The following is an 18,271-nucleotide window of genomic DNA, read 5'->3' as shown; positions in this document are numbered from 1 at the left end:
TATCACTTTTCAACGACAGATTTATTCGACATTACGCATCATCTGAATTTTTAATTAGAAACGCTGTTCCTATCTCCACGTAAAATTCTTCAGTAATAATGTACTGAAATGTGAACATGTTATTGGTTTGCAGTATCCATTTATAAATTGCACTCTGGACTCTAAGCCAGTTCGGGATTTGCTTCTCGAGTACAAAGCCGAGGTAGTAGAAGAAGAATTATTGGATGATGAAGCAGAGGTAAGATTCATTTATCAGTATTTTCAGTTTTAAATTTGTACCTTCTGTTGGTTTAATTGATTAAACTGTATTTCCTTTTAAAGCTTCTTATAGAAGAAATTGTGTTTGTAAGAAGCTGCCATTTTTCTTGCTGTGTAATTTTGTGTATGCATATACATAAATCCATGACAGCTGTTTCATAATGCGTCTGTTAATAGTAATAAGATCTTCATTTTCTGTTTAACGTTTCTCAGAATTGTGTCCTTTAGGCAGTGCAGACCATCATAGTGCTAAACATTATTTCTGTTTTCATTCCTCATGTGGATGTTTGCTTCCAACTGAATTAGTGCTTTGGGGCCCTTACAATTAAAAAGTACATTACTTCATGGTCTGTAATACTTGGGGGAAGAAAATTAAATGTCAGGTTTGAGAGATTTGAAAAGTACAAAAATAATTACAGTAACGTTCAGCATCGAAGTGTCAGACTAGGAAGTTCAGCGTTACTGAAACATTTTCCCACCATTGAACCCTGTCCAGAATCCGTTTGGTCAGAACCTGTTCGCATAGTTCAAAACATTTTGTCTTCTCATCTACTGTGTTTGTGTAATTTACGTTGTTGTTTAGGAGGGCCGCTATATTCTTTCTTTGTATGTTATGGCTTTGTATGTTGTGGTTAGAACGCTGGCCTTGTAATCCTGGGGTCTCGGGTTCGATTCCTGGCGGTGCCCGAATTTATAACTTGTGTTGGGCAAGGCCGTGGTCTAGGCAACACGGAGTTTTCCTCCGTGGCATCCCAACAATTACTCCATTCACACACAGAAGAAGGCAATGGCAAACCACTTCTGGATCATCTGCCAAGAACGTATATGAACAGGTCCCAGTCCGTGAAAAGGATGGAAGGATCCTGTTCATATGGACCTGTCCTCAGACAGAACACTAAATAATAATAATAATAATAAAAGAATGTGGTTTAGTTGAAGTGTGATCTTTTAAAACAAGTCCCAGTGGCCACATTAATTAAGTCATGGTTTTATTACATGATGCAAATGCTGGTCTTTTATGTTTGGGTCGTATCCAAGGGAGGTGTGATCGTGTGTATATTGCATCATAACTAGTCATTCTGCTTATCATAATCCTCCCAGTAGGAGGATTGGAATTTGTACTCTGTCTGTCTCCCCATACGCAGATAGGACACGTTAAAACGAAGGGAAATGTGTTTAAGGATGAGAAAGGTTGGCAGTTAGGGTGGAGGGAGAGGTCTGATAAAAGTAGGTTTTATACAAGTTTTCCCAGCAGTGCTGAATTCTGTTCTAGTTTCATTGTTTTTATGTTTGTTTAGCTTTCAAAGAAACATTTATCATACTGTATAAAAATGTTTAACATAATGAGAACAGATTCATTAGTTACCTGACCACAAAGTTACCCAAGTGTTCCTGGTTTTAATGTCATTGTTTCTTTATTGTAATTGACGAAGTTATTTTCAAGATATTGTAGATGCGTCATATTGTGATTTAAATAGTATTAAAAATATATATTAAAATTAGCCGTCAATCACAATATAATATGATTAAAAGATTAAAATATCATAAGAAAAATGAAAACCTAAAAAATCATTAATAAATCAGTAAAAAGATCAGTAATTCAGTGAAAAGTTTATATTCATAACATCTGATGATGGCTATATATAGCTGAAACATGTCGTGTATGTTCCACATGTAAATCGAGTACTCGATAGGAAACGTAAAATGATATTTTAATCTTTTAATCATATTATATTGTGATTGACGGCTAATTTTAATATATATTTTTAATAAGAAGTTATTTTCATTGTTTGGCATTTTCTGCTTCTGTTTCACCTCTTCATACACAGTTTCATTAGATGACATAAAATTTGTCCCACCGCTGAATAGATAGTTCAGTTTTAATATTGCGTAACTATTGTAAATTAATTTCATGCTTACAAATATGTAGAGGGGTAGGAAACAGAAAAAGCACAGAGAGCAATACCAACGTATTGGTAAGTTTCTTTATAGCATTTCTGTGACACTGTCTTTCCTCTGTACGTGTATTTGTGTTCGTAGTTACGATAAATGCTTGGCTCTGTAGTTTGTTAAATTTTTGGTAATGATGCGTAGGAGCCAGTCTTGTATGTTCTGTTTCCCTACTCTAATGCAATATGCAAGTATATAGGCTGTGAATGATATCGGTTGTTGCATCAGAGTTAACTCTTTGTAGTTGTAGCTCATCTAAATAATATATAAAGATTCATCTCATATCACAAATAGAAAACAGCACACAACACCTCAACATTACAAAGATCAAATTCTTTATGCTGTTTTAAGGAAATAATCTCTGTTTATTCTGAGAATCTTATGAAACCCGTGAATATACATTGTGAGAATATGCAGAGTTATTGATTATTAATAAGGCAGGTGATATATGTGATGATCACTGGGCATTAGAGTTAAACGCCAAATTCATTGCCATTGAATGTTTTATCTGTGCCTTCAGCAGTGCACTAGTTTATTTGATATTGTAGGTGCGTCATATTGTGATTTATTTAAATAGTATTAGAAATATATTAAAATTGGCCGTCAATCACAATATAAGATAATTAAAAGATTAAAATATTATATATTTTTTTTAAATCGAGTACTCGATACGGAACGAAAAATGATATTTTAATCTTTTAATTATCTTATATTGTGATTGACGGCCAATTTTAATATATTTTTAATACTACTAGTTTATTTGTTAATTTATTCAATTTTCTTTCCCAATCGTTAAATGACGATAAATTTGTTTTTATCCATTTCTGTCGAGCAATTAATATTAAATGTTATCACTTAGTTTGAAAAATAAATGTTGTTCGAAGACAGAAATCTTTATTCTTGCATCAGAAGCTTTTTTATTTATTTATTTTTTGTAATGTTTGCGTGCGGTATTTCCACTCTTAACGTGTTCTTGCATAAATTTAGTATTGTGTATGTGTGTAATACAATCTATCTTTAAAATGCAGTTTTTGTACAGATTGGACATACATTGATATCTAAACATAATTTTGGATACATTTTTTAAATAATGTTAAGAACAGTGATGTAAGACACGTCATTACAGAAAGTGAAGTTAACTGGCTCAGGTTGTTGCCCAGTGGTAGGCTTGGGTATTAGTAATGTGAACTGTTCGCACAATATTCAACGCTTATTTTAGTGCTATTACTGTACCTTTTCTCTTTCACCTCTGCCAGGGTTTCTTTTCACATGTGAATATATTTATATAATGCATGACAAATTTTACTTTTCTGTATGCAAATAGTAATGGCTTATCATGCTTTGACCTATGCATAGAATTTTACTTTTACACGTGAAATACACTTTACTCGTTAGCACAAGTTGAAGTGTCTTTGTTAGATGCTGCTTTTAATGACTGGTTGTTGAAGTAGTAGTCTAAAATGAACTGTAAATATACAAATAAATAACACCACATGCTTTAGGCACTTCCACAACCAAATGTTTGCAAAATGTACCTGTTAGCTTTGTCACGTCTCTCCGTCCTCGCGAAACAACTGGAAAACACCTGACGATATTTTTGAGAAATTCTTTATTGCTGAATTTTGTTAAAGTCTGTGCGCACATTCCGGTGTGGCTTTGGATCAGGCACTTTGCATGAACGCCTACGTGTATTGTTGCGTGGGGAAGGAGAATCTGCATTTGGGCAATCCCTGCATGAGGAATCCTCATCCAGACATACACCCGCATGGGGGGGGGGAATCCTTTGTACTGAATTTGTCACCCATCCAGTCAGGTGCCAGACACTCCATTCACACGAAGGTCATTGACACTACGCAACTTATGTCACTGGTGCCATTTGCAAAGGTCTGATTGTGGCAGAGACTTGCTACAATCTGCATACATTTCCTAACTTATTAGGATATCCTGTCTATTTTGTATTGAAAATGAGAACATTCACTCTTTGAGACTTATATTTTGTTTTTAAACTAATTTACGAATGAATTGCATGATTTACATTATTTACATTTTACTTGCACAGTGCATGTTTTGGTCTTACAACAAACTAAAGTCTCAGCTGAAATCAGTGTAATATCTTGGTTTTGAATGTTTAGAATTTAATGGGTGTCCGTTATTTGTATTTATTTTGTTTCTGGTGTGGCATCAACTGCTAATAATTCCTTCAGTGATGTGCTAGGGTATGTGATTTACCAGTGTTTGGTGTTTTCCTGCTTTGTTTACTCACAGGATCAGCTGGCTTTATACTGTTCTGCAGCTGCTGTTCTTGCTAGATTCCCGAGTGTAATTCTGGGATGATCTGGTGTTGGTATTACAGCTAACATATTTGCCTGTAGTGTGTTTTCTTCTTAATCCTGTCATCCTAATTTCATATGTCAGCATTAACATGCCTAACTCCATCTTACTCTTTATTGTCACCCATATGAAGTATGTTTGATCTCAGTTTTAAACGATGAAGAGGAGTTCTAATCGCCAATCCTGGGATTATCGTGCCAGTCTTAGAAATTGAGTAACACAGTAGTGACCTCTTTGCACAAATAAGCAAAATATGTTGAAAATCAAAATATTTTGAATTTTTTTTTGCCATCTCTTAACATGTATGTGAATTATATGATGTACAAAAGAGCTTGTAGTTTTGGTTGGCCAAGCAAAATTTTCCCCATGAGCTTCATCAGTTTACTGGCAGGAAAAGGGTTAAAAATTAAGAGCAGGATGATTTAAGGAGTTATGTAATAATATAGGTATTGACCACTTAAACACTGTGTGAAGTGTTAAACTTGCATTGGCCTTTATTCTTTTGTAAGTAATGCTGTGGTAACATCCTATACGAGAAGTGTTGTAATAGAATACAGTGCTTTATTTCAGCTGATTGGTTTCATTTGGATAGATAAAACTGTTGCTTTAGTTGACGTTAAAGTCCATTAGATTATGAGGTACCTGCAGCAAGTGTAACACAGACTGCACCCTCATGCATCCACATTATAAATTGTACCTTAGATGGAATCATTATAACTAATGCCATCTAATATGATGTGTTTCTGCTGTGCATGCGGCTCACCCGGGCCCCGCCAGCCAAACTGCATTCCCCCTGAGGTATGATAATGGTATAGTATTGAGAGGGGTTTGTTGGCTGCACAGTACGACCTTGAAGAACTAAATCATAACTAGGAACATTAATATGTAGATACTTTTGTATTCTAAGCACAGTTGCTTTCTGCATTATCTTTACCACTTGCCTTCCCACCCTTCATAGTCATCCTTAGTTTTTGTATGTGAGTGATTAAGTGTACAAGATTTCGTACTTTTCCATTCTGCATCTTCAGTAGCACTTGGGTGTCATACTTGTTATTTATTTAGTCGCATATAACACAGTTCTGCCCTACTCCGTTCTTTAGATTTAGAAAATAAATACTGAAATGTTTTCCTCCGTTGTTCATTTATGGGATTCTGGAAAATTTCTTTATTTTTCTTCGTATTTATCAGATATTTTTTCAGTGACATGTTTGCCATTACAGAATCCATGATTAGGTATTGTGCATAATAATATTAAAAAGGAACTTCTAGTAACAGTGGTAAGTAAATATTTGAATTGGAAATATTCTCATGAAATATGTTAACACTGCTTTGATTTTCTAGCTAGAATTCTTCATTTTAATGCAATTAAGTGCAGAAAGTTACTTCACGCAGGTACAGATTTAAAATGGAACTGCAGTTCAGACGTGTTGTTGAGTGTGAGGTTTAAAACGGTGGATATCAGCAGCCCTGCGCAGTTCTGTCGCAGTTGTAGGTTGCCTTGACTTCAAATAATAATTTGTTCTGAAAGTATTTTTATATGTATAACATGTCATCTACTTTAAAGTTTGACATTTGCTGTAAAAACATGTCTCAGATGTTTCTGTCTATGTATTTATTTGTAGTTCCTGTAACATGTTATTATATATAGAGTACCATGAACTGTGTAGGAAATACAGGGGAACATGATGTTAGATTATTCCAAAATCACTTTAAGATTTTATTTAACCACGTTATTTGTGCATGAGAGCACTTAGCACAATAATGTGTGATGCAAAATTGCAGCAAGAAGAAAGATGTTTTGAGGTAGATATAATTATCACAGTTCTCAAGGTGAATTTTTAGTGTTCATTGCTGATGTTGACAGAAATAATGCTACTGTGGGTGTGGACCATTTCCTGTTCCTAGCACAAGGAAGGAATTGTACTTTATATTCCCTTGGCACAGAATCTGTTGATGTGAAACAAGGATCTTTTTTCCATAGAAGTTTCAGAATAGTTGCGACTATTCCCATTCACTATACCCCAAAATTTCCATCTTAGATGGTACTGCCCATAATTGGTCCAAATGTTATGAAACAAGACATGTTATATGTTTGTTCCGTATAAAAACAATAAAGGTGCTTTAAACTTTACTAATGAATGATAAGAGATAGGATTCCTTGTTTCTATGATTATTCTGCCGCATTCGACGATGTCATGAAACGCTGATGACTTGTACAGCTTCAGTCTTTGGAAACGAGCCATGTTCATTGCTGAGAATTATCTATCATTTTTTCAGGGTAAATACGTAGTGGTTGGGAATTTTTTTGGAAGCCATCGTATCCAACTCATCACATACTGTCTGCTCTGTATAAAAAAAAAAACTTTTGTTAATACTGTCTGTCTTACAGGAGTCAAGTTGCGTTATAGATGTATAATAACATATTTTTGTCGCTACATATAGTACCTCCATCTTTATAATGTTAAATGCATGAAAATGCACACTTGCTTTTATGTATGACTTTTGCACTAGTTTTACCTTTTAGTTTGTATTCAGAATTATTACTCTGGTTTATTGATTTACTAATTATATGCTGATCAGATATTGTCAGCACATTTGGAATTAAATGACACTGTGGTGTTATAAAACATCTCGGGTTTGCCCCTGGATTTGTAGAGAATGCGCAGAGGTAAAGCTGTAATTATTGAAATATTTAAAACTCTTGCAGGCTACGTGTTCAAAAAAATACTTTACTGCATGTGTAAATAACTCTTTGCTTTCCTCTGAATTAATGTTACCGATTTCATTAAGTTTTTCTGATTATAGTCAAGCCTCATTAAATCACATGTGGACTTGAAAAAGCATTACATGGTGCATTACAACTTATTTTTAATCAGTCTTTTGTGTTCTGTAGAGTATTATGGCTTTATTTGGTGTATTTATTGCCTGAACACATCTGTTGTTCTGTTTACCTTGGTTACTTTTCTCCAAATCAACAGCTTCTTAGAAAGTAACGGATTCCTGCATTTTGTAGACCACGTAGATTGTCATATTTATTCTAGGCCTGTATTTGTGGGATTTTGCCACGATATTGGTCAGTAGTAATAAAATTGTTCAATAAAAACATAAATGCTAGGTTAACTGAAACTGCAAAGATGTAAAAGTTTAAACTGTGATTTACCTCAATTCATTTCAAAGACTGCACTTATCTTGTGATCATTAATCTGTTAAACTGGCATTGTCAGTTGGATTTACATCTGAGAAAATACTTCAGGTGCTAGTGTCAAATTTACCATCAGTATCTAACATTTTGGTTATGTTCCAATGGTAGATGTAAAATGCTCCACTGCCAATGGCACGATATATAAACATTAATATCCGAATATTCATATACAATTTGCCATAAACACTTTTATAAATACTTTCGAGCATATGAATAGAGGACTTTTGGCACTCCTGCTTCTATAGGATGGTCAGACTAGCACTAAAAGGGCTAATTGAACATGCAGTTTAGGGATCTTTGATCACAGGGTCTGTCTGTTGAAGTCATGGTATGTTATATCCTGTTCTTGAAAGTTGACATAGTAAGAAATTAATGTTTTTTTAAGGCCTCTTAATTATCTAATGTCTGTTGTTTCACAGTGCTGTGCCTTCTTTCATCTGCTATTACTTGTGAACGTAGATAAATCTGGTTATACGTTGAATGTTACAGGAGCACCGCACGTCCCAGCTTCCCTTGGACCTGGACACTGGCGAAGATGACTCAACTTCCCTCAAGAGTGACACTGATATAAAAAGTAAGAATTGCTACAGATTCTAATGAATGTTATTTAAAAGAGAATGTGAAGTTGTGTTATGTATACAGATTATTTTTTTCTACACAAGGAGGTTTGTTGATTTTTGATATCTTCAGTATAAATGACCTTTTTAAGTTGATTTCTTGTGCTAAAAATAAAGCAGATGCAAGTAAGATATTTAAAAATGAGGTTCAAATCTTGGGTTTATAAGTAACTATTGAACAAACCTATGGTGTCTTCAGTTGGTCTTTGAATAGTGTGATTGCTGGATGGTTGTTCCTAAAGTACTTCCTAATCTCGCCCTCTTTCAGAAAGTGCGATAAGAAATTGGTTGATATTTTACAACCAGGGTTTCTGTTAAACAAGTTATCTAAAGATCATTTGTTGTATGTGAATGTAATTCCTCTCCATTTGCAGTGCCTGAGGTGGGAACTCCATCTGAGATTAAGGATGAAGCCGAGGGACTGAAGAGAGAAGCCGAAAAAGATATTGATACGAGCGAGAGAAAGAAGAGGAAGTGTGAAGAGGAGAAAGATTCCAATTCCATTGATAACAACAAGACTGCAGTAATTATAACATGGTTATGTTTGTAGGGGATGTGTTACTTCTACGATGGTACAGTGTTGGCACAGAAAAGTGTCATGGCTTTGAGGCGAACGTTTAGATTTTGCTTGATACATTTTACAGTAACAGGCTATTATAGAATGTGAAGATTGCCACAAAGGAGTCTGGAAAGTGTATTAGAGAGAGGGGGGGAGGGGGGGGAAATTGGTTAAATTAAAAAGTAATGACAATTAAAATGAAAAGATGTTCCTGAATATTCGCAAGCTTAGTAACTGTTGTGCCATTTGTTAACAGAAGTGTGTTGTTCTTGTTAGGTGACAAAGAAACTGTCTGAGGGTACTGAGAAACGATCTTCACACGATAAAGGTCCAGCTCCTCCTCCTCCCATAGTAGCTGCGAAAACAGATGAACCAGGTACTTTGGAGGATGGTGATTCTGGCACCTCATCTTCCCCAGACAGGAAATTGGCGACTGAATCGTCGGAATCTCTCTTCAGGCCCGAACCATCCTCCGTCCAATCAAAATCAGGCAGGCAGCCCCCTTCATCCAGTCAGCAGGAATCTTTATCACCAATGTTGCCTATTTCTGCAGCATCCCCTGTAATCTGTCCCAGCATCGGCAGCGATCTGTCTAGGGAAGAACGAGGTGATGACGAAGACAAAGTTACAAATAAAGTTGAATTGTCAGCCACAAATACTTATGATAGGGGTGATAATTATGTGGCGCCAGTGGACAAGCCGACACCAAACATAGCAGTAGTGACAACCGTATCTGATGACAAACCTGATGAAGTGGCAAGCAGTGCATCTGGAGATGTTACAGTATTTTCAGGTATATTCTTCTACTTTGCACATTTATTATATTTAATAGACACTTCGGAGATTTACGTAACATGGGTGGCTCCATTCCAAGTGGGTTAGCACAGCACAGCATATCTGACATTTGAGAGGCACGCAGTTTTAATACCAGCTATCCTGACTAAGAATTTTAATGATTTTCCAAAGAAAGATGACACACTTGTAGGCATTAACTCCTTGTGTTTGTACAGATTCATTGTTCAATTCTTTATGGTTGGTCGCTGTTATGATTCATGTAATGAATTATTTTCTTGTTCGTGTTCCACTCCCACTGATAAATGTTTCCCCTCTCATTTATTGTCTGTTATTTGTGTCTGGAAATTGTTTGAAAATATGCTGTTGTCCGTAAGAAGTACATTACCTGTTTTACTTTAAGTAACTATATTATTATTCATCCATTGTGTTTATATTTCTGAGACTTCGGCAGCTTATGGAGTTGGACCTGTTATTTGGTTTTTATGTTCTTTTTTCTCATTTATCACCTCATTTGTTGACAGTCATCACAGGAAATTACCACTGCCAGTGATATATCCACTTTTATCTTCAGAGATGAGTTTCATCCTGAATCATATATTTATAAGATATTTTTGTATTTCTACTCACTCGTACTTCACCGACCTATCCTCCACACACACACACACACACACACAAAAAATTAAATCCGTGGCGTAATAGCTCCAGAGAGCCAAAGCCGACTGCTGGCCTCACGTTCACATGCCTAAGCAGAGGTGAATGATCATCCAACCAGATATAGGGTGACGTGTGGTCAGCACGACGAACCCCCAGCCATTGCTAGCTTTCCTGACCGGATTACGCTACCCATTGTAGATCCTCCACACAAACCCACCTTTATTTTATACATTAAAGATTGCCTTGGAATGTTTCACCTTATTATTTTAGTAATAAAAAAAAATTTATTTATAGGTTCAACTCTGTTGGATGCTGCACATCCAGAGCCTAAATTAAACAAGTCCACAGTGACAATCACAACTGATTCACACGAAGATATGAACTTGTCGTCTTCTTCTTCTGGAAATGTAACACAAGTGACAGTGGTGACAACACATCCCCCAGTTCTTTTGCCCCCAATGGAGAGTTCTGCCCCATTAAAGCCCCCTTCTGGGACTTCCACAACACCCCCCACTGTGATTGTGACATCTACGGCAGATAAGGGCAGTGAGGTGATTATTGTGGCCAATGAAACTAACAAAACGCAGATAAATGAGTCATCAACAGATGATGATCCATACCTGCTACTGGATTCACTTGAGTATACCTCGCAGTCTCAAGAACGGCCAATCAGCATCATTAAGGGGAAGAAGTTGGATGAGAGTGAGGTCCTTATTGTAAGTCCAAGCTTTGTCAGCGTGGATAATGAAGATGGGTACGTATAATTCATACACATGTGTCAGTTCTTGTAAAGTTAATGCCATTTCTCATTTTATAATTTCCAGTTCGTCAAGTTTTCACAGCCTTCTTCCTCCAGGCTTCTTGCTTCCGTTGGTAGTTTTGTACACTTTCTGGGTCTGGCACATTTTGTGTAGCATTTATATAAATTTGCAGTCCGTAGAGCGCCGAGTTTAAGAATGCGCGGAATTCTGCTTTCACCACCCGTCTGATTTTATGATCTGCTGCTAGCTTGTAAGTTCCACTTTGCGTTTAGGAGCCATCTTGCCCATTACAGTACATTGAAACAGGCTTTGGCCACTTCCTACTTAATCTGTTCCAGACACTATTTTGCAGGTGATGGGAAAGGGTTTGAAAGTTCTGAACATTCATGAAACAAAAAATTATTTTCAGAAAATTCTCGCAACTCGCGTTTACTGATTTTTGTTCTTCCTCATCAAATATGCAAAGTAGGCTGAAGATGGAGTCATTTTGTTGCAGTAAACTAGGGCTGAGCCACCAAGGTCGAGCACTGGAGGACTCCACGGCAGACTACGATGAAGACGTGGACTTCCAGCAGTCGCAGGACACAAGTCATGTTTCTGTTGTGACAGTTGGTGAAGAAAAGGAGCACGTGAAAGATTCTGCTTCTACAGATGGTGCTGACTCTCGAATGCATAGTTTGCACAGTGATGACAGGAGTAGCAGGAGCGATTCTGGTAATTATCCTAAACTTTTGCCCTGGTCTTATTTATTATTATTAGTGTTCTGTCTGACGACAGGTCCATATGAACAGGATCCTTCCATCCTTTTCTCGGACTGGGACCTGTTCATATACGTTCTTGGCAGATGATCCAGAAGTGGTTTGCCATTGCCTTCTTCTGTGTGTGAATGGAGTAATTGTCGGGATGCCACGGAGAAACCGGGGAAGCCCCCGGAGGAAAACTCCGTGTTGCCTAGACCACGGCCTTGCCCAACACAAGTTATAAATTCGGGCACCGCCGGGAATCGAACCCGAGACCCCCCAGGATTACAAGGCCAGCGTTCTAACCGCTAGACCACCGTGGCGGTGCCCTGGTCTTACCTGACAAGAAATTCATTAACCAAAATGAAATAGCTCTCATCCTTTATCATACAAACCCTTCCTAAACAAATTTCCCCAGCTAATGTTTATTTAAATATATATGTAGGGTTCAGAAGGAAAACCCCCCTGTCACGTGTCCTGTAGTTTGACATTATATAACCTATGCAGTTGACCGTGTGTCATTAAGTAAACACTAAAGCAAGAAACTTCTCGTTTCAGTTGATCAGCTGTGTGAGGGTTGAAGCTTTCACAGTGACTTGAAGTGATAAAATCTCAGGTGGGATTGGCTGTGTCTGTTTGCACCAGAAAATGTCTGTATTGACATGGCCGGTCACCCAAAACGGATTTGGCTGATGTATTGGGGTTGTTTCTGTAAACATTCGCCATTAAGTATCACTATAGTAACTGTGCTGGGATAAAATACTCCGACCTTGTCTTTCTGCCTGATCATTCTTAATCATGTCATTTCCCATTTAATACTAGATACATAACACTTGTGTGCGAGTAATTCTGTGGCAAGGATAATTAGTTTGGAGAAAATCTTGGAAATATATTTGAGAGGATACTGAACTAATAAAAGAAATATTTACGTGCTTACTGGTTGTATCATGAGATTATAACTAAACCAGAACAACTTAAAAGACATAGAAGTCTTGTTTTTTAACCCATAGAGTGCTTTAATTGTCAGTGTTTGCAGGTCCTGAGGACGAGTCTGTTCGAACATCAATTCTAGTAGAAGGCATGACACTCGGTACAACAGATGTGGACAGGTTGACTGATAACAAGAGACTGAATGGGGATGTGATTGGTTCTTCGCGGCAGAGCAGTGAGGAAGTCTTGATTGTTGTAAACAACTCCACTAATGTACAAAGAAGAGTAAGTGACACTTTTAACGTACTTATATGTGAAACCAGTATGGCATTGTGAGATTTCAGGTTCTAAAGGATGGTGATTATGAAGGTGTGGGATGTCGAATCTTATGTTCTCGTAGAAATTGGTCAACGTTTCAGACGTGCATACTGCTTTCATCGTCAGGGTCCTGTTTCTACTGAGTAAAATCTCCCGTGCTGTATTAGTATTGTGATATCAGAACTGGTGGTGTAAGTGCAGTGTGTCAATAAATAAGCATATAAAATTGCTGTGTATTTTTTATGACTGTGTAGATGGTCTGTACTTCTGAATATAATACAAATTTGCAAGATTTCTAGTCATTCTGGCATACATTACCTATCTCTTCAGGGTAAGGAGAAAATTGATCACACTCCGACTCCCCTAAAAGACAAGCGATCGTCACCTGAATATTACGAGAGTTCAGCCACTGAATCAAGGTCTCAGTCTGATAGTGGATCAACACGAAGCAGTGGTCAGAGAACTCCACCGTCATCACTAAGCAAAGCAGCGGATAGGTAATCCTTACTTTCAGAAATATTTGCAGTTTTCCATATTTCTTCATTGGTTATATAAATTGCTCATGTTTTATGTTCTGTTTGTTCGTTTCATAAGCATAATGGAACTAGTGAAATGCTCTGCATCTTCTTGTATTTCAGCATTGTCTGATAATTAGTTTACTTAAAATGTAATTTATTTATAGTTAGTTTTTTTATGCTTTCTTGACCAACTTTATAATGTAAAGCATGTTAGAACATTTGGAACTACTTTTACTATGAAAGGTATAGGCTAACCTACTATTTTTCAGTTGTGAATACAGTAGTGCAGTGAACTTACGCTGTGTGTTTAGGTCTGATGCTGAGAGCGTGTCGACCACCATAAGTCAAGATAGCCGAGGCAGTAATAAGGAGAACAGACGTGGCCGAGAATCTCGAAACTCACGGGACTTAGATGATGAAGTTGTGTTACGACGCAAACCAGAATATAATAGGGTATTTATCAGTGACCAGTGTGATAAGTGTGCCATTTTAGTGGAACATTTACAGAGTTTGAACTGCACTTTAGAAATTTAATGACAAAGCCACTTTTTTTTATGTACTAATGCTGTTTGCTTTTGTCATCGGTTATATCTTTGCAAGCACTCTAGGAAGTCATTAGAAGTACCAACTGTTCTCATTCAATTTCATTAATTAGAGTATGTTGCACTTTTTCTTATTTTTATCCTATAACACACTTGCAAGTCCCACGCCGTAGCCGCGCGGTCTGAGGCATCATGCTTTGGACCGTCGATACAGAATGCGCGCTGGTTCGAGTCTCGGGGGAGAGAAATTTTCTCATGAGATTTCGACTGGTGTATGGGACCGGTGCCAACCCAGCATCGTGAGGAAATTGGGGAGCTACAATGAGTAGCGTAATCCGGTCAGGAAAGCTAGCAATGGTTGGGGATTTGTCGTGCTGACCACACGTCACCCTATATCTGGTTGGATGATCGTTTACCTCTGTTTAGGCATGTGAACGTGAGGCCGGCAGCCAAGCTAGTCGGCTTTGGCTCTCTGGAGCTGTTACGCCACGGGTTTTAACACACCTGCAAACAAAATTTCTGATGTGGCACAGTGGTTAGCGTTTGTTTTTGTAGTTTATATTATAGTCAGTAAGTGTGTCAATAGAGAATTCAGGTAACATTTAAGAGAGATGTCTCTGAAGTGTTACTGAAAACTGGGCTGCGTAGGTTGCATAGATGAAATTCCGGTCATGCATTAGTACGTTAATATAGTAGTAGTGAACGTGGCGATTATTGTGGTAGGAGACGGCAGCACGAGACATATTTTTTTTTTCTTTCTTGCAGGAAGCAAATCGCAGTGGCCGTACTAAAGAAGATATTCAGATGATGAACCTTAAGAAAAAAACTCGGAAGAGAACCCGCAAGTTTGAAATTGATGGCGTTGTTGTAACAACCACCACTAGCAAGGTTATCTATGGTGACGAAGAAAATGGAAAGGTGTATGATGACCACATATTCAGGTATTTGATCCCTACATCAGTAATTGTGTTAAATAATTAACCTTCTTGATGGGGGGGGGGGGTTGCTAATACACTTGAGATATTTTGGTCCACTGTTTAGAGCTTCTTATAAGAATGGAAGCAAACTACAGCATGCTGTCAATATGAATATACATTTTATAGTAACTTTCATAAGATTTTTTTTTTAAAAAAAAAATTTTGAATGCCATTGGGCACACTTAGGTGGAGAATTATAATCGGCAAAAATGTAGTGGTGTGATGGAAAATGTTGTTTCTGTTTCTTGTTACTTGATACTTCATGTTCTGTATAGGAAGCAAGAACTCAGGGAACTGAAGATGCTGCAGAAACAAGAACAGAAGCAGTTTCAGGATCTGTCGTTCAAAGCACAGTTTGCCAAAGATCAACAGGTATAATATTTATCCTTCGTATTTAAGTTTTGTCAGGCATATACTGCAAATTCTGTATAATTTAAGAAATTTTAGTTTTTAGTTTTGTGCGTAGTAAGTGAGTGGTAGGTCCTAATGTAAAGATACCGTAATGAAACATTTTATGCCCGATATACTTTTTGTGGTTTTGAAGATTATTAAACAAAATGGATTTTTGGGGTGAGGTGGTATATTGCATTGTAATTTTCAGATTTTATGTTGGAGGTCTGTGCTCATCTGCCTTTATCTATTCTGCAATTTTTTTTTGCAATTTAATTTTTTTTACAGAACTTTCTGTTGTTATAATGAGAACTTACAAGCCACGGTGGTCTAGCGGTTAGAACGCTGGCCTTGTAATCCTGGGGTCTCGGGTTCGATTCCCGGCGGTGCCCGAATTTATAACTTGTGTTGGGCGAGGCCGTGGTCTAGGCAACACGGAGTTTTCCTCCGTGGCATCCCAACAATTACTCCATTCACACACAGAAGAAGGCAATGGCAAACCATTTCTGGATCATCTGCCAAGAACGTATATGAACAGGTCCCAGTCCGAGAAAAGGATGGAAGGATCCCGTTCATATGGACCTGTCGTCAGACAGAACACTACAAATAAATGAGAACTTGTTGTAGGATAAGCGGTTTGAGCAAGAGAAGATGACTCTGTTACGAACTTACGAGTCGGATCTCGATACGTTAGTCAGGCAGCAGAGGCAGCAAGTCGAGAAGGCAGAGATGCAGGAAGAAGCAGACTTACGCGTGTCTTCAAAGAAAATACGCGCAGAGCAGGAACGAGAGCTAAAACAGTTCCGAGAAGGACTCAAGCAGGAACTGCGCTTGCTGAAACAAGAAGTCGATCTCATGCCTAAGGACAAGCGCAAGAACACGTTCAGAGTCAGGAAGGAAAAATTGGAGGCAGATCACGGAGAAAGGGTAAGCGTACATTGGTTTTGTTCTTCAGTGCAGTAACACTCTGATGACGTTAATTTATTAGGCAAAGGCGTAAGAAAGAAACAGCATTTGTATGTCGGGCATTGCAGTGATACATGGATTGAACTGAGAAATTCGAAGACGAAAGGAATCTGCATTTTTGTGTGGGAGTGTTGGTTATTTCTGAGTAATTTGGTGCCAAATGTGAATACTGTGAGAAACTGCATTTGCTTTCTGTTTTCTTTACATTTGATATAAACAGAAATGTTTTATAATATAGAAAATTATTTCATACACTTTTCTTGAGACACCATGATACAGTGAAGTGAAGTACAATGCCAGTTATAATATAGTAAATTTCAGAATTAAACTGTCAAAGCCCTGTGGTAACTATATGTACCATCTGCTTTAATAGTTAATAAGTCTGCATTTTGCCCACTATTCATTGGTTTTGTGTGATTCTCAGATTAAACGGATGTTAATTCCTTCAGCATCGTTGACCATCTGATTATTGTCATGTCGACACATTGTGTTTTGAGATAGGAACTGAAAATTTATGTATTATGTAGATGTGCTTCAGTATCAAAGGGTTAATGGTATTTAAAATAGAAGTATTGGGGTGGGGAGATGTGATGACCATGTATCTGTGACACATGTTGGCAGATACTGTCATGACTGGATATTTAGCCTTGCAGATCATATTCTGTCTTAAGAGCTGTTCTGATGATGTCTGTCTGTGACGTGGTAACAAAAGCTGGACTGAGACGTGCCCCTGGTGTGACACCACACAATACAAGTAATGCTTAAGAGTGGAATGAAGTTTTCAACAACAGTAATACATTGAGTAAATCTATGAGACAGGGGTTGTTGTTGTTGTTTGTTGTTTTTTTTTGGGTGGGGCGGTTCATACGTAGTTATCCAGGTTCTCATGGAACATAAAATAATTGTTATTCTGGATGTAATCGTACATCTGTGATCAGGAATTTCATTGTGCGTTAAATGAGTGAATGATGTTACATTCAGGAGAAGCTGTTCCTAGAAAAGCTTAATGAGAACCACGAATCTTCTCTACGACGACTGAGTGACACTCACAGAGAGAAAATAGCCCTAATGGAGCGGCAGTTCCTGCAACAGAAACAGCAGGTTAGCTATATATAAGATATTCCCTTTTATTAATTTTTTCTGCTGTTTGTAGACACATTTTTCTTCTCTATTCCTGTCAGTTGTGCTTTTCTGGGTTGTGACACCATGTGGACTTGTAGTTTGGGCTGAAGGTGGAGGCAGTATGTTCCTCTAGAACATTGGCATTTGCCTACAAATCCACAAGATGTTACTATGTAGAGGACCAACAGCAACATTTTCACTGTCATGAGAGTCTCGGCTTGGATAAAAGAATTGTTGCATTTCAAGAGTATCGTCTCGGAATTAATTAAGATTGTTAATAAAGTATTTACGTTTAATTCCTACTGAACTTAACTGAACTTTTGTCTTCAACTTTTATTCTTCTTCATGTTTATATCTCGGCATATAATTATTTTTAATACAGTTAATGCGCGGAAGAGAAGCGGCTTTGTGGGAGTTGGAAGAAAGACAGATACATGAGAAGCAACAGCTTGCCAAGAGACAGCTGAAGGACATCTTTTTCTTACAGAGGCACCAGGTAAAGCTATAAACTGCATGATAAAAAGTTTATTTACATAGCATTTTTCAGGATAATTTGTACAATTGTATCTTTGTTGTTTAGCTTTTCTTTTTATACCTCATATCTTAATGATGGTAGTGATAGAAAAAGTTTATTCCTTGAG

At 37.4% G+C, this 18,271-nt stretch overlaps 1 protein-coding gene across 7 annotated transcripts in view; it reads left to right on the top strand.

The window, feature by feature from the left end:
- The window catches only part of Slik (Sterile20-like kinase), a 38,605-nt gene that overhangs the window by 7,538 nt on the left and 12,796 nt on the right, over positions 1-18,271 (top strand). For 3 of the 7 annotated variants that reach the window (XM_087344617.1, XM_087344614.1, XM_087344615.1), the window contains 14 exons: positions 134-238; positions 8,231-8,315; positions 8,733-8,881; positions 9,194-9,710; positions 10,661-11,120; positions 11,624-11,841; positions 12,895-13,082; positions 13,446-13,612; positions 13,945-14,086; positions 14,941-15,116; positions 15,428-15,524; positions 16,170-16,469; positions 17,490-17,609; positions 18,013-18,126. In XM_087344617.1, the coding sequence (XP_087200743.1) occupies positions 134-238; positions 8,231-8,315; positions 8,733-8,881; positions 9,194-9,710; positions 10,661-11,120; positions 11,624-11,841; positions 12,895-13,082; positions 13,446-13,612; positions 13,945-14,086; positions 14,941-15,116; positions 15,428-15,524; positions 16,170-16,469; positions 17,490-17,609; positions 18,013-18,126 (2,838 nt within the window). Of the gene's footprint in view, positions 1-133; positions 239-2,188; positions 2,235-5,256; positions 5,338-8,230; positions 8,316-8,732; positions 8,882-9,193; positions 9,711-10,660; positions 11,121-11,623; positions 11,842-12,894; positions 13,083-13,445; positions 13,613-13,944; positions 14,087-14,940; positions 15,117-15,427; positions 15,525-16,169; positions 16,470-17,489; positions 17,610-18,012; positions 18,127-18,271 lie in introns of those variants that run through there. The other 4 variants (XM_087344620.1, XM_087344616.1, XM_087344619.1 and 1 more) reach the window with 3 other exon arrangements.

Source organism: Zootermopsis nevadensis, unplaced genomic scaffold, assembly GCF_977971745.1.
Source record: "Zootermopsis nevadensis isolate Lab colony 2312 unplaced genomic scaffold, Znev_1.0 Znev_ptg000008l, whole genome shotgun sequence".
In the NCBI taxonomy this organism is placed as follows: domain Eukaryota; kingdom Metazoa; phylum Arthropoda; class Insecta; order Blattodea; family Termopsidae; genus Zootermopsis; species Zootermopsis nevadensis.
This window is presented reverse-complemented; position numbering and strand designations above follow the sequence as displayed.